Genomic DNA, 24,195 nt, shown 5'->3' on the forward strand with positions numbered 1-24,195 from the left:
CTTCCGGCTGGCGGGGGCCTCATCTAACCGCGAGCCAGTGATTTTTATTTATACCAGTCTTTGGCCGGGAAATTGTGCTTATCTGCAAAAAAAAAAAAAAAAAAAAAAAGCCGAGCCTGGATTGTGCTGTGTTGTAGAGCTTGGCAGGAAGAGAAACAGAAGTATTTGAGTATTTATGAGTCTTCATGTGCCGCCGATGGCCCCGCAGACGAATCCTGCCAGGGATTCGGTCGTCTCTCTTCCTGTCTGCTTTTTAACTTATTGAATTAAAACTTCAGGAGGTGGACGGACGGCCCGCTAAAACGACTCGTTCAGAAACAAGAGCAGCAATGTGTGAACGGAGAGAGGCCGGCGCTCACATGTTTATCCCGCAGTCTCCACAGATCATGTATATCACCGTTTGTTGTGTTATTGTTTTCTCTTACAAACGTGTTTTTTTTTTGGAGCGTCAGTGTGCATGATGTGCCGGACTCACTGTGCCCATCCATCTGCCTGTGCACTCGGCCATGCACCGTACTGTGTGTGCATGCTCAGGTAGACTGTTAATCAGTGGCTGGAGGTGGCAGGTAGAGTCTCCAGGGTCTCCGGGGGGAAGGCGATAAATGGGGCAGGGGGTTCCTCCTTCGCCCCGTCTCCTCCATCCTGCCTCCTTTACTCTGACGCCTGCTCCCAGAGTGTCCAGGAAGAGGAAGCGTTAGTGGGCTCGGACCGCTGCCCTCAGGCTACTGAAGCTTGGTGTGTGTGTGTGTGTGTGTGTGTGTGTGTGTGTGTGTGTGTGTGTGAGACGGAGATTCCTCTGGCTCATTAATCTAACTTAGTCATGCCTTCCCTTCCATTCACCTCCTCAACATTTTGTAATTATTGCTGGTAATGCTGCTGTCAGGGTTTCTATGAGGCTTATTTTTTTAAGGCCCCCTCGTAACAACACATTCATTCATGAGCGCTGACACCGTGTACAGTGGCCTCGCGACTGATGAAGGGAGACACCTCATGGAGCAAAATCTAAATTACATACAGAAACACAGCCTGATAACACAGTGTTTGACTTTCGTTTCATTTCATTGATGATATTGAACTTGTTATTCTCGCTGTTTTGGTGTTCAATGTGAGTTTAAGTGATAATCTGCAAGGTTTGTTTGTGTTTTTGCTCCAAGAAAAATCTAATATTCCTCCAGGAAATTTGGAGTTGCTTTCTCTCAAAGACGGTTTTCATGCGTCCACCGGATGGCAGCAAAATTAGGAAACCTCCAATTCGACACATGCCGGCTTTAATTTTGCACTGATGCCGTAATTTAAAGCTTCTTCTATTTCTAATGAGCACAGGTTAATCTCTACAGTTTATTACAACAGTGTCACCTTTTTGTTTGAACAGTTGCGGATTGTCACTTAAACTGCGGAGATGAGAGTAACTGTTGTTTTTGTTTGTGCGGCTGCAATCCATTGCGAGTGGGAAGTCGAAATTTCCTGAGTCGGTATGTTAAACGTGTCCCAGTGCGTTTGGTCGACGCCCACAGCAAGCTGATGCTTTTAAAGGCAAGTCTGTGAACTTCGAAAGTAACTACATCAGCTGATTTAATAGATTAGGACTCTTAGAGAGAGAAAAGAGCAGTGAGCTCGCACCACAGGCTCGCAAAGACTTTTATCCAGAATTAATCAACTGAACATGTACTTAGTTTCCGTCTTGGGTGGCTCAAGGTCGTTTTTTTCCCAGAGTTCAATGGATTGCAGCGCCGGTCCTGATGCTGTATGTATGTATGTATGTATGTATGTATGTATGTACAGTCTGATGGGAGGCTGGACTGCGGCAGGTGTGTCTCCTTGTCCGAGTGGACACCAGGACACGGCTCACTCCTGCCCTCCCCTCGTTGTGTTTTCCCTCCTCTTCGGCCTCTAACCGCTGCTCCGCTCTCCTCTCTTCTCCTGTTCGTGGACTGTTTTCTAACTCATCTCCAGATTTTTATTTTTTGATCTCTTGCTCTCCCCCCTCCCCCCTCTCTTGCCTCCCTCCCCTCCCCTCCCCTCCCCTCCCCTCTCTCCTCTGTCTGCAGTAGAGTGATGGTGTGCTGTGGTCTCCCCACTCAGAGGAATAATATCAGTGGTGTGGGAAAGGTCCAACCTCACATGTCCTGTGCGGCTGAAGGAAGGCTGTGTGAGGTCAGACCTATCCCACACGGCTCGTATTCTTCCCAGCCACGAGACCAGCGGCCTGCCATCCCCCTCCCGTCCTCCTCCTCCCCCTCCTCCTCCTCTTTCTCCTCCTCCTCCTCCTCCTCCTCTCACCATCATTAATCAAATGAAAATGTTCCCTCCTTGATTTCATCCCTGTAGACATTGTTTTTTTGCTAATGACCACTCTGAGAGTACTGCATGCGTGGTGTCCAGTGTAAGTATTTTGCCTGCTTCGGTTTGTGAGTCACTGAAATTACAAACAAGTTTTTTATTCGGCATGGCCTACATGTGACTGTGTGTATACGTGTTGTAATTTTCTTTCACATTAAGACGTATTCGTGTCGGTGGTGTGTTGAGGACCCTTCAGTATGAGGTCTGCTCTGCTCTCTCACTCAGAATGGGCTGAACGGGCTTCATCTGGCCTCGAAAGAAGGCCACGTCAAAATGGTGCTGGAGCTCCTCCACAATGGAATCGTTCTGGAGACCACCACGAAGGTAAAACGCCAATCTTTACTCCTCAGAAGGTCACGGATCGGTCAGTAGCCCCGCCAAGATATAGTCCCACGTATAGACCCTGTATAGCTATAATGTGCTGGTTTATACACGGATTAAAGGTCCAGTGTGTAGGATTTAGAAGGGAATTGGAATATAACACCCGTAGTTATGTTTTTATTGGTGTATCATCACCTGAAACTCAACCGAAACTCCTTAGAATGAGACTTTTATATCTACAGGAAGGGAGCGAGCCCTCTAACACAGAGTAAGCCCTGTTGTTTCTACGGTAGCCCAGGAGGGACAAACCAAACACGTGCTGTGTCTCAATTCAGGGTCTGCATCCTTCAGAGGAGCATTTGAAGGCCAATTATGTCACAACGTCGCGCAAAGGCTGTCCCAATCCGAAGGCTCCTCCAAATGCTCCTTCTTTTCCCTGTTTCTGGAGGATGCACCGCTACTATCCTTCGCAGCCTCACATATCCAAAGATTCTTTGCGCGCCAAAAAAGAAGAAATAAATAGAGAGAAATTGACGACATCGCGTGGCGTAGATCGTCACTTTCGCCGTCCTGGGCGGCAGAAATCGTGACGTAAGGGTAAAACATCTGGTGACGCAAGCAGGAAACGCTCCAAAGGCTAGACCGTCCCATTTAACAACGGCTGACACGGTTAAGGACTCGCCTTCGATGACCGCAAAGGCCGAGTCCTTCGAAGGACGCAGACTCTGAATTGAGACACAGCAATTGAAAGCGTGATGTGCAGTTGATTGCAATCTGCAGCCTCACTGCTGGACGCCACTAATCTAAATGTATGTAATCATCCACAACAAAGCAAATTACACATGACCCATTCCTCAACGTTTAGCTCTTCAAATGAAAAAGTCGTGTTTTTACCCCGGCTAGGTTTCACTTTGTATATTGTTATTTATACAAGAGAGAAACAGGACACGGTCACAGTAAATATATACAGCATGTAGTAAATACAGAAGGCGAGCCCCAGAAGTCCCTGTAAAAATAGGAGTGAACACGCACATCCGGACCAAAAAGGGCAGGTGCTGAGTGGAAAGTGTGCCAGACGGGACATAAAAAGACCAAAGACGAGACGTTTGGAGCAACACAGCTCGACGTCAGACCGACTCAGCCCCCAACAAGTCCCAACGAGAATAAATAAAAGGGCATGACGTCAAAAGTAAAAGGCTGTCGGGGGGGATGGTTAATCTGTATTTATTCTTAGATAGCTCCTATCGCAGCGTGAAGGATTTGAAAACCGTTTTGAATACACATGTGAGGTTTCACCTGTAATCTGCCCCGTGTGACTGTGTGCTCTGGTTCTGGTGTGTCTGCGTTTTCGACAGAAAGGGAACACGGCGCTGCACATCGCGGCCCTGGCGGGGCAGGAGCAGGTGGTCACGGAGCTGGTTAACTACGGGGCCAACGTCAACGCTCAGTCCCAGGTGAGACTCGGCGCTGCTCTCGCTGCGGCGATCAAGGACAGGAAAAAAAACACGACGTGAACTTTATTGTGAAGCCGTTGTTTCTACTGCGGTTCCATCTGTTAACGCGTGTCTCTGTTCCTATATTTCTGTGTGTTGATGTTTCCTCTCTGTGTACATCGTTGTGCGTGCATCCGTGACTTGTCTTCCCTTCTCTCTGTGGCTTGTGTCTCCTCTGCCGCTGCTGTGCGTGTGCGCGTGTGTGTGTTTGTGCGTCTTCCTGAGACAGAAGGGTTTCACTCCACTCTACATGGCTGCACAAGAAAACCATCTAGAGGTTGTGAAGTTTCTTCTGGAGAACGGAGCCAATCAGAGCATTCCAACTGAGGTACTGAAGAACTGAGAGACGTTTTCAAAGACGAAAGCCCCTAAATTTCTTTCTCCCCCCCCCCCTCCTCAGATCCCACCCTTGCTGATCGCTGTGTTTCCATTGTGTTTCGTTCCCATGAGCCTCTCTCCTCGCATCTTTCTAAATTTTCTCCCCGTGCGAGTCGAAACCGGTCGCCTGACTCTCTTCCTGTGCGCTGCAGGACGGATTCACTCCCCTCGCCGTCGCTCTTCAGCAGGGACACGAGAATGTCGTCGCCTTGCTCATCAACTACGGCACCAAGGGAAAGGTCCGCCTCCCCGCGCTGCACATTGCGGCACGCAACGACGACACACGCACAGCCGCAGTGCTCCTGCAGAACGACCCCAATCCTGATGTACTCAGCAAGGTAACACGATTGTGCCTGTGTACAGCCGGTAAAGACGACTGTGTTTGGTGTCCTTGTTTCTAAAACGAAAAAAAGCTAATGAGCGTGACATGAACTCACCCCGATGTGTCCCGGCAGACTGGATTCACGCCCCTCCACATTGCTGCACACTATGAAAACTTGAACGTAGCTCAGCTGCTGCTCAACAGAGGAGCCAATGTCAACTTCACCCCAAAGGTACAGAATAACTAATGTTGTTCCGAGGTCTCGTCTCCAAAAGTCCTTGCTGTCTAGCCCGTCTGAGCGCGTCCGTTTCTCCCTGCAGAACGGCATCACTCCGCTGCACATCGCATCCAGGCGGGGGAACGTGATCATGGTCCGGCTCCTGCTGGACAGAGGGGCTCAGATCGATGCCAAGACCAAGGTGCAGCGGACATCTTTCACGCCCTTTCACTACATCTTTGATTCCCTTTACTGTTTCTAATTTGATGCATCATTAACTAAATCAGTAACAATCCTCGCCCTGCAGGATGAGCTGACTCCTCTGCACTGCGCAGCCAGAAACGGTCATGTCAGGATTATAGAGATCCTGCTGGACCATGGAGCCCCCATCCAGGCAAAGACCAAGGTAATCCAGAGACAGAGAAGATCACTCTTAAAAATGAACACCGTCAGATTTCAAATCAGTTGATTAAAGGGGCTCTGTCGAACCTTTATTTTAGCAGACTCCTTCTTTAAACGTTAGCTGCTCTTGCTCTCTGTTAGCAGGGAGAGACACTGGGGGACGTGGGTAAAGTCACATCCTTTGGACTGTCACTCAACATCAAATCAAGTCCTTCACAAAGAAATCCACAGTCCAGCAGCGTTAAAAAACTTTAAAAAATCATCTACAGTCTTGTCTTGGCAACCGTGAGAGACAGGGAAGGTTTCATTGTTCGTGTCAGGTTACAAACAGTTCAAACATGGCCAATAAAAAAGTGATTAACACAATTAAATGATGCACAAAACACATTTCTACATAGAGCCCCTATAAGTGAACAAAACACACCCAGTATTCTCCTCTTGCTGCTGCTTCTCGCTCCGACAGTTGCTTCCTGTTTTTGCAAAGGATGAGAGAATCCAACACGTGTCCTTGTTTTTTTGTTTTTTTTGCAGAATGGCCTGTCTCCAATCCACATGGCAGCACAGGGGGACCACATGGACTGCGTCAAACAGCTCCTGCAGTACAACGCGGAGATTGATGACATCACATTGGACCACCTCACCCCTCTGCATGTGGCGGCACACTGCGGCCACCACCGCATGGCCAAAGTGCTGCTGGACAAAGGAGCCAAACCCAACTCCCGGGCGCTGGTCAGTGACAGACACACTGACATGAACACACACACACACACACACACACAGTGTTGTGTTTTTAGTCCTTGCAGTGATGATAATCGTCTCGTTGTTGTTGTTTTTCAACAGAATGGATTCACTCCGTTGCACATTGCTTGTAAAAAGAACCACATGCGTGTGATGGATCTCCTGCTGAAACACTCGGCGTCGCTAGAAGCCGTGACCGAGGTGAGAGAACAGGAAAAATAACTCCTTCACAATAACAGCTCATCGCCGTAGTGAATTTGATCGTCATGCGCTTGCAACGTTCCCCTTTTTCTTCCGAGCAGTCGGGCCTGACACCCTTGCACGTGGCGTCGTTCATGGGTCACCTCAACGTCGTGAAGATCCTGCTGCAGAAAGGAGCGTCCCCCAGCGCCTCCAATGTGGTGAGCGTCCTCCTGAAGACCACCAGCTCCCCTCTGAACCGCCGATGTTGCTGCTGTTGTTGTTGTTGTCACTGCGACGAATCTGATTGTTTTGTGTTTTTATCCGCGTGAGCAGAAAGTGGAGACTCCTCTCCATATGGCATCTCGGGCAGGACACTATGAGGTGGCGGAGTTTTTGCTGCAGAACTCGGCGCCGGTGGATGCCAAGGCCAAGGTAGGAATTTCACACACCACGCGATCCGCGTATCCGTGAAAGAGTCATCACATTAGCCGCAGATTAAACGCCCTGGAGAGTGTCTTTTTGTAACGCGTTCAAGTGTTCATTTAGAAAGCTCGGTAACTAATTCCTGGCGTTAAGAGAAAACAGGAGCGTCGGTGTGATAATTTCCCTCCTACACGCTACTCGTCTTTGCTCTCCGTGTATCGAGTGCAGATCGTAGTGAGAAATTAAAAACAAGACGATGAAGTCACCGGCAGCGCCTCACATTTCCTGATTATTCTATCCTCCCTGGCCAGGATGACCAAACCCCTCTGCATTGTGCCGCCCGGATGGGCCACAAGGAGCTCGTCAAGCTGCTGCTGGAGCAAAAAGCCAACCCCAACTCCACCACCACAGCAGGCCACACACCCCTACACATCGCTGCCCGGGAAGGTCATGCACAAACTGTACGTATCCTGCTGGACATGGAGGCTCAGCAGACCAAGATGACCAAGGTAAAGCCTGCCAGCGTACCCGTCACTGCATAGAGCTGCGACTTTGTCTTCAAGCTGTCGGCCTAAATAGTTTGTTGTGTCCACTTTCTCGTTGGCGCCTCTGCAGAAAGGCTTCACTCCGCTCCACGTGGCGTCAAAGTACGGGAAGGTGGACGTAGCAGAGCTGTTGTTGGAGAGAGGCGCAAACCCCAACGCTGCTGGGAAGGTAAGACAAACACAAAGAGCCCGAGAGTAAGAAGTCAAAAGATGATTTGAGCTTTGTTTGATCCACAACTTCTGGATTCTGTGTTTGCAGAACGGCCTGACTCCGCTGCACGTCGCTGTCCATCACAACAACCTCGACGTTGTTAACTTGCTTGTCAGCAAGGGAGGGTCGCCACACAGCGCAGCCAGGGTGAATAAAAATGAGACGCACACGCGATTCATGCCGAGAGGCCCCGTGTCATTCATATTTTCTCTGACTGTAACTCATGTCTGTGCTCCAGAACGGCTACACCGCCCTCCACATAGCATCCAAGCAGAACCAGGTGGAGGTGGCTAACAGCCTGCTGCAGTACGGCGCTTCGGCCAATGCTGAGTCGCTGCAGGGAGTCACGCCTCTCCACCTGGCCTCGCAGGAAGGAAGGCCCGACATGGTGTCCCTGCTCATCTCCAAACAGGCCAATGTCAACCTCGGGAACAAGGTAAGAAACACGGATCATTGAAGGGTCGCTGTCCGTCTGTAACCTGGAGTCCTGATCCGTTCTGTGTTCGATGTTTCTGACCTTTTTGAATCCGGTTCCCTGCAGAGTGGATTAACTCCACTGCATCTGGTGGCACAGGAAGGACATGTTGGTATCGCAGACATCTTGGTGAAGCAAGGGGCCTCGGTCTACGCCGCCACGCGGGTAAGCCCTCTCAGATCGGTCTCACGTCGGACAAAAAAACTGCAATTTAACCTGCTCGGGTTGAGAGAGAGCTTCACCTTGAACTCCTGGAGGGTTATCAAACACTTTTTTAAGTGCAGAAGCTACTCGAGCCGTCCACTGTGTCGATTTGATGCGGCATAAATAGCCTGGTGATCTCACAGCAGAGGGTCGTGTTACCGTCGGTGCACCAGAGGGCTTCACATCGCTCAGACCTCCAGAGCTTAGAGAAGATCTACAGCAGTGTTTGACGTGAAGTTTTATCAGATTAATGCAGATAATTGTTTGTACATCTTAACTTATGTCAGATTATATAACAACATCACCGCAAACCAAATCCTCAACGACGAACACTGAACAAGATTAGACCATTTTAGGTGTTAGAATTTGTTTTATGGCTCTTGTACAGGAATCACTAAAATCTCAAACTGATATTATTGTTATTTCTCTCTTGTTTGCTCCTAAATCGCGGCCTGAATGCAAATTTTATCACTGCTCTGCTCTCAAAGTGATTCCACTGTGTGGATCCGAACCATCAGTTTATGTAATATTCATGAAGCGCTCAATCCCCCGAATAGGATCAAATCTACATAAAGTATTCAAATTAAAAGGTCATTAAGACACTCGAGTCGTAAAGTGATTTTGTGTTTCAGACGTCTCACTATGTTTCTCTCTCGCCGTCAGATGGGATACACCCCTCTGCATGTAGCGTGTCACTATGGCAACATCAAGATGGTGAAGTTCCTCCTGCAGCAACAGGCCAACGTCAACAGCAAGACGAGGGTGAGCGCCTCCCTCTGGTTTGAGGTGGAACTGCAGCAAAATCAGCCATCGCATGAGTCACGCTGTCACACTGTACAAGTATGATGATATAAAATGTACTTAAGTACATTTACAGAGTGCAAAATGTTGAGATACTTTACTTCCACTTTGCTACAATCCAGAGGCAAATATTGTACCTTTTTACTCCATTACATTTGTCAGATAAGTTAAAATTGCTGGTTACTTTGCGATTACATTCTGCATCAGTGCCAAAGTAGAAAAAAAAACACAGATTCTGGATATTAGATACGATAATAGGCCGTAATTTACTTTAACTGGCATATTTTCTACTTACAGTAAATCCTTTTTAACATCAGATACTTTAAGACTTTTACTCAAGTTCCATGAGTGACTTTCTCATCAACCAAAATAATATTTCAGCAGGATATTTTTACTTTTTCTCTAGTATTCATACAACACTGGCTACAAATCATGATTATCTTATTACAGAAACCCCAAAATATTAAATTTATCACCATCAAACACTGAAAAAACAGCAACTATTTGACATTTGAGAAGCTGGAGTCAGTGGATATTTAAAATGGTCTTTAAAGTTTGACAGATTATTCAAATTGTTGCAGATTTGTTTTCCGTTTATCTGCTTATTTCAGATTTTACATTTCACATAAACTCAGATTACAATCGTCCCTTAATTTGAAGGAACTGTTTACTGAGAACTTAGACCAGCTGCGCTCCATCATTTAGAGAAAAGATGTTATCTAGATGTGTCTTAGCTTTAACAGATTTACCATGGAGGTCTACGTCTCTCCTGCAGCTCGGCTACACTCCTCTGCACCAGGCTGCCCAGCAGGGACACACAGACATCGTGACGCTGCTGCTGAAGCACGGCGCTCAGCCCAACGAGACGACAACAGTGAGCACGAACCGTCCGCGTGTCTTCTTCTAAAATGATCCGTAAAGTTTGGTCATGACAGATCTGATCCTTCTGCTGCTTCTCTGTCTGACAGAATGGCACCTCGGCCCTCGCCATCGCCAAGAGGTTGGGCTACATCTCTGTGATCGACGTCCTGAAGCTCGTCACTGAGGAGACGGTATCCATGGTGAGAAGTTTAGAAACATTACTATGCCCTGAATAATCACATGGAAATGCTGATTAAACACTTTAAACTTGATGTTGCGTTTGTAATACTTCATACTTCACACTTTTCCCTGCAGACGACCACGGAGAAACATCGCATGAGTTTCCCAGAAACAGTGGACGAGATCCTGGACGTGTCTGAGGATGAAGGTAGAGCACCGCAGTCATTAAACTCATCACTCAGGAGAAACAGTCGACCAGTATTACTTCCTCTTCTCAAGGCTGATTTTATGATGTTGAATCAGTTTCGTAAGATATTCATTTTTTTTTTCCAATTCCTTTTTTTGCCTTTTGCCCTTTTTTAGGAATTGCACAGCTAACATTAGGTATGAATGTCTTTCCTTTCTTTGTGCGGCATTCATAGGTCGTTGTTTTAAAGTGTGTGGCTCCATTTCAAGCTCACTTGCTCCATCTTTATCTCCCTCCCTCTCTCCCCCTCTCCCCCTCTCCCCCTCCTCTCTCTCTCTCCCACTGAAGTGGTGCTCACTGTGATGGTGGCTCTGGTTTCTCATTGGCATGCACCCATAGCACCCATGTCTGTAACCTTTCTGTGTCCCTTCAATAACACCCTCATTCTCTAACTCTCCAGGTGTCCCTTTTACCTCCATGTTCTGACGGCAGTCTTGTTTTTTTTTTCTTTTTATAGCCATATAAAGCAGCTAATGTCACTAATGTTAAATCAAATAGAGCGCATTTTTGGCTCAGTCCTGCTCCGTGAGCTTGCGCAGTTCATAGTGGAGTCGTGTTGTCGTTCTGAAGTCATCGCTTTGACGTGTGTTTGTCTACAGTCGTGTTCGCATTGTGATGTCTGTCATGAACCGCATCATATGTCTTGTGTTCCTGTGTTTAAGTCAGAGAGTTGGAAGGTTGATATGTATTTGTATTATCACCGGATCAGGTGTTTGTATCTGAAAGGAGTCGCTTGTATGGAACCAACAGGGAATTATTACCAAACCTCACAGTTACCCTACGGAGGCTTAGAGCGACTTTTAGCTGATTTTTTTGCTTGTTTTTCTGCAAAAAACCTCTTAAAAACGCCATCGTGCGCCACTTTCCCGGCACCAAACTGCAGGCAGACAAAGCTAGCAGAGACCTTATGAACAACGTGTAGCATTTAGCAGCTAAAGGCCCAGATAGTTAGGGAAAAGAAAAAAAAATGAGTCTAAAAGGACTTACATTCGTTAGGTTGATAGAAACATGACACCAAAATCATGCTAAAGAACATCGCAATGCAAAAGTGCACACATTCTTTACTCAAGAAGAAGTGCAGATAGTTGTCCAAGTATCTGGTAAAGTAGTAGAAGTACTCATTCGACCATTTCTGTGCAAAGCTAAGAAGAAAACAAGAGAATAAGAAACTCGCGGCAGAGTGCTGCAGGATCTCTGCAGATTCACGACACTAACACCCCTTTTTTCTCCCCATTGGAGTTTCCCTCTCTGTCTGTTTCTGTCTTGTTGCGTCCTCTACTTCATTTTGTCTTGCCACCAATAACTTAACAGTAGGTCGAAATCCGTCTTCTCCTCCCCTCAAATGTTTAAAACTAAAGTAACGAGCCTGTTTTGAAAATATAAGGAGAAAAAGTAAAAAAGAAGAAAGTATTTGTACCTCATTACTTCCCACCTCTGCAAAAAAAAAACACCACCACACACGGCAGGTTTAACTTTAAACGCCTACAGTTCAGCGGATGATGTCAGAGGACATTATGTCTCGATATTTATAGTCTCTTGATAATTCAACCGACAGATTGTCACCTTTGCTCTAAATATAGAAAGTAGCTGAGTCGCTGTCTTAAAGACACATTTCATATCCGGGTAAAGTGATATTGGCATGTTATCTGACGCACGGGCTTGTATGATAATCAGATACGTACACTACGCGACACATTTGTATACGTGCCTCCATATGATCCCGTGTGAAGTCGGACGCGGTGCAGCGACACCTACGACATCACTCTGGCTCCGGACCGCACGCAGACACCCTCTCACACAGGCTGTGCTGATACGCTCGCACGCTAATACACTCAGGGAAGACTCGCTCTTTTCGCTGGTGATTTCTTAAAAAATTACTGCATGTTTTGGGAGGTAAGTAACCGAAACCTGAATCTGAAGATTATCCCGTCTGTTCAGAGGAGAGCAGAGAGCAGCTCGTGTGCTGTAGTTGGAGCTGATGCTGTTTGATTGTCTCTGTCTGTATTCAAGTGTTTAAATCTCCTCATTCATCGACCGTCTGATGCGGCTGATGTCTAAAAAGAAACATGTTTGTGAATGCGATTATGCTTAAAATGATGTTGGAAACACCAAGACGTGTATAAGCTGTCCTCTCTCTTGGTTCAATCCTAATTTGGATCACAAGCGTTGGACTCAGCAGGCTACAGATAATAACAGTGATGTTCTGTCAGCGTGTCGTGTACTTCAAGTGTTTCTTGAGTTCTGTAGAAGTTGTTGACTGGCAGTAAGAAGGTCAGTGAGCAGAGCATCGTCACTAATGTCTCATCTCACCAGTCTAACTCCCTGAATCACAGAGCCATCTCCTGAATCCTTGGTTACCATGTGTTTCTAACCCTTCCGGTTAACCATCTTGTTCTTTTCTTTCTCTCTTTCTCTTTGTGCTGTTTCACCAACCTGACCTGCGTCTGTTCGCTCTCTTTGGCATGTTGTTCTCTGAAGGAGAGGAGCTCTTGGGGACAGAAGGGGCCAGGTACATGAAGATGGATGACATGAAAGACCATGATGACGATTTCCTCTCCCCCAAGAAATCACTGGAGTACGAGAGAGGGCTGGGCACAGCGTAAGGGGGGCTGGGGTGGGGAAGCAGGCGAGCCAAGCCAAGCTGGTAGCCACGAGCTAATAGGTGGATGGGATAGACGGGGATGCACCATAGACACTCACCCAAAACACCAGGGATGAGCACTCGGGAGGAGACGTTAACAGGACTTCTTTGATCTGACGTGAGTTTTGCTCTTTTTTTCAAACTGCAGGAATTACTCGCCAGCCATCCCGAGGATACCCCGCGTTTCCCCGGAGACCGTAATCCTGAAGGAACACGAGATAGATCAGGTACCGTACTGAAAAAAGCACGTGTAAGATCCTGCAGGGCCGCTTCAGCAGTTCAGTGTCGGATGTGTTGGGGGACGAAGGTCAAAACTGATGCACCAGAGACAATCTGACTTCATATAATCTGATTTAATCTGTCACAGTCATGTCAGAATGAAGGTAAAGCTTTATATTAAGGTCATTATAATAAGCTTTTATTAATAATAAAGTAATTAGGCCTTTATAAATCCTTATAAGGTGGTTATTAACATTAATAAGACTATGTACATGTTAATAATAGCATCATAATTGTATTATTAGATTATAAAACGTTTATAAGCACTTATAAGACAATGGTAGTGCAAACACATTCATGGAGTTGTGCTAAATAAACCTTTCAAAACTTTTTTGTTGATTTTATTAAGATTAAAAGTTGGTGAATCCTTAATTATCCAATTATAAGAAAACTCATGAAGCTTTTGTTAATGTTCCGAAGCACCTTTAAAATGTTCTTATAAATGTCCTATAATCTAATAATCAAATTAAAATATGCAATTTTTTACATTTATGTAGTCTTATTAATGATAAACAAACATTTGACAGACTTTAAAGGTCCATATTACTTATTAAACACACTACAAGGAACTTTAAACCGTCTTATTTGATACTAATATTTCGTTATGAGAATCAGCGTGAAAACTAGCTATTCATGAATATCTAGAATAGTTATTCTTAATGCCCGTAATCGGGTCTGATTCTGACTTATCTGGGTTGCATAAGTAATAAAATAATAACAATTTTTTATGCCGAAGAGCTGAGAATGAATTGGATCCTGAAGACAGAAGCTTCTCTTTTGTCCGATGGTTCGACACTAAAGCAAAGTTTGCATCTTTTGTCCAAAGAGGCCACCGTAATAAACAAAGAATGAAAGTTCCAGGTAGTAGCATGAGCTAACGCTTAATAAAAAAGACCTTAATATGAAGTGTTATCGACATGTTTTAACCTAAACATAAACTAAAACAGTTATACTTTGTATATGAAAGCCTGTGACGTGATGCAGATCTTCTACTTTCATCCTCTTTCTCACTTGACATTGAAGGTTGTCGATGTATCTTCTCCACATTCACTGCACCTAGAAAATGAGTACAAGGGTTCATAATTCATTCATAACAGCCGTCTCCATATCACATTAGGCAGACGATGGTGTAAGTAATACACCTCAGGGTTCGTATAAAACATTATGATAAACAGCGTTCGTCTGAGAGTGAACATTTTGTCTCTTCTGTCTGTTGTAGCAACACACTCCTCTTCCACTGCCCAAAGAATATGACGAGGACTCGCTGATTCCCAGCAGCCCGGCGACCGAGACGTCAGACAACGTCAGCCCGGTCGCCAGTCCGATACACACCGGGTCAGCAGAGAAGAACATTTCATTTGAACTAATCTCAATTTAAAGGGATATTCCGGTGTAAATTTAATCCATGGTCTAAAAGGAAAGCTAATGGGATGCTAAAAACAGAGTTCAACTATCCTCCATCAGCTTCCGTCCCGAAGTCCCGACGAGTCGATTACCGAGTGCAGTAGAGTTCTGCGGCTCATGGATGAAAATGTATGATTTTGACTCCATGGAAAAGCAATCAAAGTTCATATGTGTCTTACCTGCCAGTTTATAACAGTTATTATCGAGAGCGGACAGGGAAAAGAACAGAATTGAACTCGGTAATCGTCGCGTCGGTACTTCCCCGACCCGGAAGCTGATGGAGGAGAGTTGAAATCTGTTTTTAGCTTCACAATAGAAATCCAGCTAAGCTAGCGGAGGTTAGATGCCCCGGACTATGTGCTGAGACCCTATTTGTACTGTCGCTGAAGTTTGGTGCTGTTCTGAGCATTATTTGTGGCTTTTTGGTGGCGGTTTATATTTGGATCCATTTACTGCAGTGTATTGTTGTCGTGCGGTCGTTTCTGAGGTTGATAAAACTCCGTAAATTAGCGGTCTGCTAACTTGATCTCTCGAGAGGGAGTCTAACACAGTTTCACGGTGATTTAGACCATGGATTAAACTTACACCGGAATATCCCTTTAAGTCAAACCTGGTGTCTAATCGTCACATGTTTACGTCCAACGACAGGTTCCTGGTCAGTTTTATGGTAGATGCTCGAGGCGGCTCAATGCGAGGCAGCAGGCATAACGGTCTGCGTGTCATCATACCTCCACGGACCTGTGCGGCACCAACCCGCATCACCTGCCGCCTGGTGAAGCCGCAGAAGCTGACCAGCCCCCCTCCGCTGGTGGAGGGAGAGGGGCTGGCCAGCAGGATCATCTCCCTGGGCCCGGCCAGCATGCAGTTCCTGGGGTGAGGAAGAAACTGAAACTGGAAGTAGTCAACATGTTGTGTTTCTCTGGCAGTCAGTTTGTTATCGCAGTTAACTTAAGGTTATTAAATGTTATGGTTTGTTGCATTTGGCTCCTAAAGTAGTAACACATGTTGATCAATGTGTTATTACTAGTTACTGATTAACATCCTGTTTGTGTGTTGCAGACCGGTGATAGTCGAGATCCCCCACTTCGCTGCTCTGGGTCGTGGCGACCGGGAGCTCGTGGTGCTGAGGAGCGAGAACGGCTCCGTCTGGAAAGAACATCGCAATCGCTACGGCGACGAGGTGCTAGAAACGATCCTCAACGGGATGGATGAGGGTGAGAGTTCAAACACGCCACGCTTACTCCTCACGTTGAGCATCGTGTGGCGTCACGTCTCGAGAATTAAACCCTGTCCGTTCTCTCCTCAGACTTAGAAAGTCAAGAGGAGCTCGGGAAGAAGCGAATCCGCCGCATCATCTCCACCGACTTCCCCCTTTACTTCGCCGTCGTGTCGCGAGTCCAGCAAGAGAGCGACCTGATCGGGCCGGAGGGAGGTTCGCTGACAAGTAAACTGGTGCCGCTGGTCCAGGCCACGTTTCCCGAGACGGCAGTCACCAAACGGGTCCGCCTGGGGCTGCAGGTGAGATGGGACGATGAGGAGAAGGAAGGAGAAGAGAGGCAGAATCGTTAATGCCTGAGTTGCCTGAATAAACGCATGTTGGATGTTCTCTGATTGATCTCAGAATGACCCGATCACATCAGTGCCTGCGCCAAGTTTTCCCGTTTTAGTTTTCTGTTGTTTATTTTGCCTTTATAGGACCTTCTTGCCCTTTATTTTCACACAGTGCATGCACCTGGCACCTTTATACGACTGTGTACTGCTCATTTAGCGCTGATATGTTATTGTCTGTTTCATCTGAAGCGATGTGTTTCTCACTAATGTATTTATGACACCGGCAGAGCTCTGTGTTTAGCATACTTAACACTACTTTGAGATACCTAAGTGCAGTTAGTCAAACATACTTGATAGGAAATCTTCTGCATCCCTTTGCTGCCGCCATGAACGACTGTGCTTGAGTTTGTACTGATTGTGGTTTTGTCATCATGAATGTCAAAAAACTGTGCTAAAAGAAAAACCTGAACACCTGAAGATTTCAGCCACTTTGTGCCTGTACAGTGACAATTTTCTGGTCTTCAAATTTCTCAAACATACACACCAAAGACAAGATTTTATAGGACACTTTACAACGCTCAATTATACAGTAAATACTTGTTTTTAAAGGGATATTCTGGTGTAAGTTTAATCCATGGTCTAACACACCATGAAACTGTGTTAGACTCCCTCTCGAGAGATCAAGTTAGCAGACCGCTAATTTACGGAGTTTTATCAACCTCAGAAACGACCGCACGACAACAATACACTGCAGGAAATGGATCCAAATATAAACCGCCACCAAAAAGCCACAAATAATGCTCAGAACAGCACCAAACTTCAGCAACAGTACAAATAGGGTCTCAGCACATAGTCCGGGGCATCTAACCTCCGCTAGCTTAGCTGGATTTCTATTGGGAAGCTAAAAACAGATTTCAACTCTCCTCCATCAGCTTCCGGGTCGGGGAAGTCCCGACGCGACGATTACCGAGTGCGGTTAGAAATGCTCAATTCCGTTCTTTTCCCTGTCTGCTCTCGATAAGTAACTGTTATAAACTGGCAGGTAAGACACATATGAACTTTGATTGCTTTTCCATGGAGTCATAATCATACATTTTCATCCATGAGCCTCGGAACTCTACTGCACTCGGTAATCGACTCGTCGGGACTTCCCGTCAACAGGAAGCTGCTGCAGAAGAGTGGTAAATTTAGTCAGCTTTTCAGTAGAAATCCAGCTAAGCTAGCGGAGGTTAGATGCCCCGGACTATGTGCTGAGACCCTATTTGTACTGTTGCTGAAGTTTGGTGCTGTTCTGAGCATTATTTGTGGCTTTTTGGTGGCGGTTTATATTTGGATCCATTTACTGCAGTGTATTGTTGTCGTGCGGTCGTTTCTGAGGTTGATAAAACTCTGTAAATTAGCGGTCTGCTAACTTGATCTCTCGAGAGGGAGTCTAACACAGTTTCACGTTGATTTAGACCATGGATTAAATTTACACCAGAATATCCCTTTAAGCCTTTAAAAAGGACGATGACTTCCTGTTGTCCCCCGCTGTCTAATGTCCTGCTCCAACATCCTGCTGCAACAGGAAACATCCAATCAAAGAATTAATGATATCACTGAATCTGCTGTAAAATCAGAATGTGAGCACTTCGTTAAATTGCAGATTATATTCTCTAAAAGTAACTGTCCATTTATCAATCATAAGTGAAAAGATATTAAATAATTGTATTTATTTTCTCACAGTTTTACTAATTTCAAACCTTTATTAACATTAATATAAAAGTGTATTACATGTAATATTTCTCTTTAACTCTTTGCTGTTATGTTGTTATACTTTGTTATTTCAAGTTTCCATTTGCATGCGATTTCCATTTCTAACACTGTGACGGCATTAATTGTTATTATTAACATCCTGTTTTTATTTTATTGAAAGATCTTTAATGAATATAGATCATAGGAATAAGTTAATGTTAACGATCAGATGGAAACTTGTGATTCCTTTGTCAGAATACGATACAGTAAACCAAAATGAAAGCTAGAAACAGTGTGAATGGACCTTCTACTGCGTGTTTATTAGACTCATGAATGAACTTACGACGAGCTAACGATGTCTTGTGAACTAACATGTCGTAACCTCCGAGCAGAAAATAGTGAATGTAACCGAATGTAAGTGAAATTAGATATTTACAGAATGATTTTAACTTTTTTTTTTTTATCTATTTAACTCAAATGTTTCTGTGGCTCTGATGATTAAAAAAAAACAAACCCACAGTGCCTTTTTTTTTTCTTTGATATCCATTTTGTATTCATGATTGTAAAAAAAAAAAGCTTCATGTTAACACACATTGTTACATCTTGCAATAAAAAAGAGTTATTAAGTCCTACAACCAAGTTGTGTTGCTATTGTCTTTCTAAGTGAGCTGTGTTATTCACTGTGGACTTCTCTCTCTTTCTTTCTCTTCATCCTTAATTTCTCCCTTTTCGGTTTTCCTCTCCTTACTCCTCATCTACCTCCCATCTTCTCAATCTATCTGCTGTCACGTTATCCTACGTTTCCCTCTTTATTCGCAATTTTTTCTATCATACCATCAAACTCGTGCCCGTGTTGCGTACCCCCCTCTCTCTCTATCATTTACGTTTTGACCTCAGGCTCAGCCAGTTCCAGATGAGCTGGTTGCAAAGCTGCTGGGCAACCAGGCAAACTTTAGCCCCGTGGTCACGGTGGAGCCTCGGCGGCGCAAGTTTCACCGGCCCATCGGCCTGCGTATACCTCTGCCGCCGTCCTGGAAGGAGAGCCCGCGAGACGCTGGGGAGGGCGACACCACCAGTCTGCGTCTGCTTTGCTCTGTTATAGGTACTGCATGCCACCACTGGGAGTTGTGTGGGTGGGTGAGTAAGTGTGTGTGCGTTTGTGTCAGGGGGAGTCGGTTTCCTTCCATGGCGAGGACAGATTAATGGGTCATAACTGCTGATGTAAAGTGGTGAAAGTTTACATTTTTGAGACTTCTCTATGTGACCTTTGCTGAAGCTGTATCATCCAGTTCTGATCCTGTCTGACTCCCAGGTGGCACAGCTCCGGCCCAATGGGAAGACATTACTGGCACCACCAAGCTTTTGTATGCCAATGAATGTGCCAGCTTCACAACCAATGTCTCAGCGCGGTAAGTCCAGCTGGCAGCACAAACAATACGTCAGCCATCATAACATTAAAGCAGCCGTCCCCAATCATTTAAGCAAGCAGCTCAGCTGCGATTAAGAGCGGAGTGTGACTCCGTGTCATTGTTTCCTCTCAGGTTCTGGCTCGCAGACTGTCCTCGGACAGCTGAGGCCGTCTCCTTTGCCAACCTGCTCTACAGGGAGCTGTCAGCTGTACCCTACATGGCCAAGTTTGTAGTGTTTGCAAAGATGAACGAGCTGCGTGAGGGCCGCCTGCGGTGCTACTGCATGACCGACGATAAGATGGACAAAACCCTGGAGCAGCACGAGAACTTTACGGAGGTGGCTCGCAGCAGAGACATAGAGGTCAGTTCAGAGACTCATATTATACCTACATTAACCAGAGAACACAGGTCCTGTGGAGGTTGTCCCACTTTGGCTAATCCCTGTGTTGCATCTGTCAGGTGATGGAGGGAATGCCGCTTCACCTGGAGTGTTCAGGGAATCTGGTGCCGGTGAGGAAGGCCACCCAGCAGCCGCGCTGCTTTAGCTTCCAGGCCTTCAGAGACAACCGTCTCCCCGTCTCTGTGAAGGTATCACCATTTGGCCGTCCCTTCTGTCGCTTACGTTTACTTCCTCGGCTCTGTCACATATGTGTCTTGTGTCTGTGTGTCTCAGGTGAGAGACAGCAGTAAAGAGCCCGCTGGATTTCTGTCTTTCCTGCGGAAGTCTACAAAGTATGAGGACAGTCAACACGTGCTCTGCAACCTCAATATCACCATGCCTCCATGTATCAAGGTGACGGTTTATAGTTTAACTTGGTGCCTACTAGAGAATCTTTACATGCTTTAATGTTAAAGGCTCGGTATTAGTCACTTTTATCGCCCTACTCCTGAAAAGCCTAACCTGCCCTGATTGGCCGGCTCTCACAGGCCTGAGCACGCAGCACCCACATTGTTTCAAACTCAACTCTGCAGGTGTGTGTTGTGGGCGTGGCTAAAGGACTGTACACCAACTATAAATATATAATTTTAAAAATCATGACAACAACAGTAGCAAACAATATTGTGAGTTCACTTTCAGAGAAGGAATCCTTCCGCACCTATAACAAGACACACATGTGGTGTATCTGACTGACTTCAGTGCTGAATGTTGTTTGCGTGTGACCTTTAGATTATTGGGAGTGAAGACCGGAGGCGAACTCTGACCCCGCTGGCTTTGAGAGAAAGATACAGCGCTCTGAATGAACCTGCAATGGGTATGAGGCGTTCACTCTCCCACTTGTAAATGATTTTACCTGCTTATTTCCTTGTGGTGATATAATTATATGACATCCAATGCAGGGATGACATTTAACTTCACTTTGAAACACAGTCAGATGTTCAGTAGTCTTCTCTGGTCTGGTCTGTGCAGCTTCGATGAGCGCCATGGAGAGAACAGAGCTGAAGATGGCGGTGATTGCAGAACAGCTGGGGCTGAGCTGGGCTGGTAAGTGAACTCAAATACACAGAATCTGCTTTTATTTGCTGTAAACCTTCCATGTTTGCCTTATGTCGGACAAGCTTGCCTAGCTCGCCGCCGATTGAACAAAGTTCTAACATGGCGGCCAGCCAGTGAAACTAATTATTTTCTGTTTTCCTGCCAAGAGCCGGAGCTGTTTGACAGGCAGAGTATTGTGCCTCTCGTGGATCAGAGCCACAGCATGACTCATGAGTGAAGAGATATAAATATTTCCTTCATTTGCTTAATATTCTCTGAATCATTTTTCGTGCACAGAGTTGGCCCGTGAGCTCCAGCTCAGCGTGGATGACATCAATAAGATCCGTGTGGAGAATCCCAACTCGCTGCTGGAGCAGAGCTCGGCGCTGCTCAACCTGTGGGCGACCCGCGAGGGCAAGAGGGCCAAGAGTGAGTGTATGAGATTTGGGCCCAATCCCATTTCTCTTTTCTACCCCTACTCCTTGCCTGTTGCCCCTTGAAACGGAGTGCCAAGGAAAGTCAACCCCTCCGAATTAGGACAACCCTTCGACAATCGCGTACGTCATCTGTAGTCACTCGCAATTCGTTCACAACTTCAAATTCATGCATACACTGCACAGGCTAATGTTAACGTTACATCCGATTTGTGCATGACATTCCTGCGTATCCCATAATGCTATCAATGTAATTGAATACCAGCAGCGAGGTTGCCGAAGTTTTTATTGATAACGTTATCACTGTAGATTATCAGAGCTGCCCACAGAGCGCCGCTAGTAGCGTTCAGCCTGGTAACGTTAACCTGAAGCCTCAACTACTAGCGATTTTTTGTGTGTGTGTATTTTATGAAGAAAATGACCATTACACATTGAAACAACGCTAAACTAGACAATACAGCGGTTTTCCTAAATTTTAAAACTTTATTAATGGAGAAAATACTTACATTTGTGAACTTCCTTCGCGGTAGCAGCCATCTTGCCGGTGATTCGCAGTGCATTCTGGGAAATCTGTCGTAGCCCTCCGTTCGGAGTGTGCGTCTGAAAAATCTCCGTTTGAAGGGGTATATAGCCCTACCACTTCCCCCTAACCCTCCGTCCTAACGGGAACTGGGACACCCCTACACGTGAACACGCAAAACGGAGGGGTAGGGCCAAGGGGTGAAATGGGATTCAGCCTTGAAGTGGCTGTGGATTTCTCTGCCCTCACGTCTTTATCCACGATGCTTTCCTGCGTCTTTCACCCAGTCAGATTGTGTTGTAACGGTCTTGCTGTTTCCCCTCCTCTCTCTGTTTCCACGTCTTCTTGTGTCCCTCCGTCACGCGTCTCCGCCGCAGTGGAGAGCCTGTACGCAGCTCTGAAGAGCATCGACCGTATGGACATAGTCAACATGTTGGAGGGCCAGCCGCCTCAGCCCGTCAGACAAGGTTCCCGTGACATGACCAGGCGCCGAAACAATGAGAGAGAGCACCTCTCCCCTGGTATGACCAATGGTAAGTTCCCCCTCCCATGTCCCACAGTGCAGCCCCTTCCCCACGTCCCCTTCTGCCTTGACCCCGAGCCACCTCTCCAATAAACGTATCCCCCTTAAACCCTCCGAAAGGCAAAGCTAAGTTTGTTCCCCACCAGATTCTCTCTGTTGTCCCCGTGTCTTCCTCATTTACTCCCTGTGATGCTGTTGTGTATGAAAGCTGCCACAAACTTTTGCAGGACTTTACCCAGCAACATGCAGAGGGACTCAGGACACTCCTACTGCACTACAACCTCTGTAGTGCATCTGTGTATTCACTTAATCTGATGGAAAGTAGAGAGAAGTATACAACAACCAAAAAAACTATGATTTAACGCTGAATCTCCAGAGTTTGCAAGGATCCCCCTACTGAAGTAGTCCACATAGAGATAAGTAAAGTATCCTATGTTCAGTAGTTGTAATCCTTATTGTTGTCACTGTTGTTGTTTTGATTATATTGAGGGTTTTTATTAATTAAGAGACATTCTAGTGTGATATATTGTCTATAAAACAACACATTGTCATACATGATCAGTCCACATATATCATACTGTAAGTATAGCCTAGCTTTAACTGACCTCCTTACCAACTGTCAGTCCTCAGTCTTTTACTCCTTTTCCTCATGGTTTCCTTCACACATGCATACCCTACATCTTATTGACTCCATTTTCACCTCTGGACTGGTGCGAGCTTCCCCCTCTTTACTGGGACTGGCTTCTCCTCTCTGCGTTCCGGTGCAGACGATGAGTCAGTCCGACAGGTGAACGGGTCCGGTTCCGTGAAAACTGGAGCAATACTCAAGAGATGTAACGATGCATATACAGACACGACCATGAGGGTCAAAGGGTGAAAAGGGAGACGTTCAGATCACAGCTGCAGTGAATCTGATAACCGTGTTTCTGTCTTGTCTGTCTATCTGTCTGGCTACCTGCCTCCCAAAGGCCGTCCCCGCTTTGATGTTCGGTGTCAAAAAACGCGTCGGTGCTTTGAATTCCTGGATCCAGTGTTTTCTTCTGCTTATCTCACATCGATCAGAGTGACGAGTTGTTGATTTTCACGACCCACTGTCTGGGTTAAGTCCGTCCGATGGGCACAGTGACCGAGTGGAGGACTAAACCTGACTTTTTAAGGCAACAAATAAAAGGAGTCAAGGGATAAAATGCTCGGATAAGATCAGAAATAATCCAATAAATGAATAAAACAGGTGAAAGAAAATGAAAAGAAACAGCAGGCGACACATTTTAATATGATATTGTGGTGGACAGTGAAGACCACATTTTTTTTTCTTATTTTCTTGTGCATTAGATTTATTTGTTCGTTTCTCAGTTTGTATGACAGGTTAACTTATTCATTTCATGTTAAAGGAATAGTTCAACACTTTGGGAAATAATTCACTTTCTTGACGAAAGTTAGATGAGTAGTTTGAAACCACTCCCATGTCTGTATGGTAGATATGAAGCTACTGCAAGCAGCTGCTTCGCTTAGCTAAATGCTAAAGCTACAGCTAAAGCTAAAGCTAAAAGACTGGAAAAAAAGGGGGAAACAGTTAGCCGTCTGGTCCAGGCTAACTGTTTTTGTCCCTAACTTTGTCTTCCTGTCTCCAGTCTCCTCCGGTTTCTTGGCAAAAACGTACTGTGGCCAAGAAATTGTTATTTTTGCACCTTTTTATTATCATTAAGTAAACGACATGTGAAACATTCATTAATGAGCTTCAGAGCCAGGCGAGCTGTTACTTTATACCGTGCTAAGCTAACTGGCTGGCAGCGGTAGCTTTATTTTCACCATACGCCGATGACAATGGCATCTATCTTCTCTCAAAATGTTGAACTGCTCCTTTAACTCAGGTTCAGTCCTCCAC

General features: G+C 45.8%; 1 protein-coding gene across 15 annotated transcripts in view; it reads left to right on the forward strand.

Annotated features, from left to right (window-relative positions):
* ank1a (ankyrin 1, erythrocytic a) overlaps positions 1-24,195 on the forward strand; it is a 96,413-nt gene that overhangs the window by 58,582 nt on the left and 13,636 nt on the right. For 9 of the 15 annotated variants that reach the window (XM_030416757.1, XM_030416767.1, XM_030416758.1 and 6 more), the window contains 36 exons: positions 2,566-2,664; positions 4,017-4,115; positions 4,384-4,482; positions 4,685-4,870; positions 4,988-5,086; positions 5,175-5,273; positions 5,379-5,477; positions 6,005-6,202; positions 6,314-6,412; positions 6,514-6,612; positions 6,728-6,826; positions 7,129-7,326; positions 7,433-7,531; positions 7,622-7,720; positions 7,812-8,009; positions 8,115-8,213; positions 8,916-9,014; positions 9,829-9,927; positions 10,022-10,114; positions 10,230-10,302; positions 10,458-10,478; positions 12,820-12,940; positions 13,131-13,209; positions 14,481-14,596; positions 15,314-15,538; positions 15,725-15,879; positions 15,972-16,183; positions 18,848-19,052; positions 19,263-19,359; positions 19,492-19,720; positions 19,819-19,947; positions 20,033-20,152; positions 20,528-20,612; positions 20,768-20,842; positions 21,131-21,262; positions 22,165-22,320. In XM_030416757.1, coding sequence (XP_030272617.1) covers positions 2,566-2,664; positions 4,017-4,115; positions 4,384-4,482; positions 4,685-4,870; positions 4,988-5,086; positions 5,175-5,273; positions 5,379-5,477; positions 6,005-6,202; positions 6,314-6,412; positions 6,514-6,612; positions 6,728-6,826; positions 7,129-7,326; positions 7,433-7,531; positions 7,622-7,720; positions 7,812-8,009; positions 8,115-8,213; positions 8,916-9,014; positions 9,829-9,927; positions 10,022-10,114; positions 10,230-10,302; positions 10,458-10,478; positions 12,820-12,940; positions 13,131-13,209; positions 14,481-14,596; positions 15,314-15,538; positions 15,725-15,879; positions 15,972-16,183; positions 18,848-19,052; positions 19,263-19,359; positions 19,492-19,720; positions 19,819-19,947; positions 20,033-20,152; positions 20,528-20,612; positions 20,768-20,842; positions 21,131-21,262; positions 22,165-22,320 — 4,489 coding nt within the window. The remainder of the gene's footprint in view (positions 1-2,565; positions 2,665-4,016; positions 4,116-4,383; positions 4,483-4,684; positions 4,871-4,987; positions 5,087-5,174; positions 5,274-5,378; positions 5,478-6,004; positions 6,203-6,313; positions 6,413-6,513; positions 6,613-6,727; positions 6,827-7,128; positions 7,327-7,432; positions 7,532-7,621; positions 7,721-7,811; positions 8,010-8,114; positions 8,214-8,915; positions 9,015-9,828; positions 9,928-10,021; positions 10,115-10,229; positions 10,303-10,457; positions 10,479-12,819; positions 12,941-13,130; positions 13,210-14,480; positions 14,597-15,313; positions 15,539-15,724; positions 15,880-15,971; positions 16,184-18,847; positions 19,053-19,262; positions 19,360-19,491; positions 19,721-19,818; positions 19,948-20,032; positions 20,153-20,527; positions 20,613-20,767; positions 20,843-21,130; positions 21,263-22,164; positions 22,321-24,195) is intronic. The other 6 variants (XM_030416760.1, XM_030416762.1, XM_030416759.1 and 3 more) reach the window with 6 other exon arrangements.

Source organism: Sparus aurata, chromosome 5 (assembly GCF_900880675.1).
Source record: "Sparus aurata chromosome 5, fSpaAur1.1, whole genome shotgun sequence".
Lineage (NCBI taxonomy): Eukaryota > Metazoa > Chordata > Actinopteri > Spariformes > Sparidae > Sparus > Sparus aurata.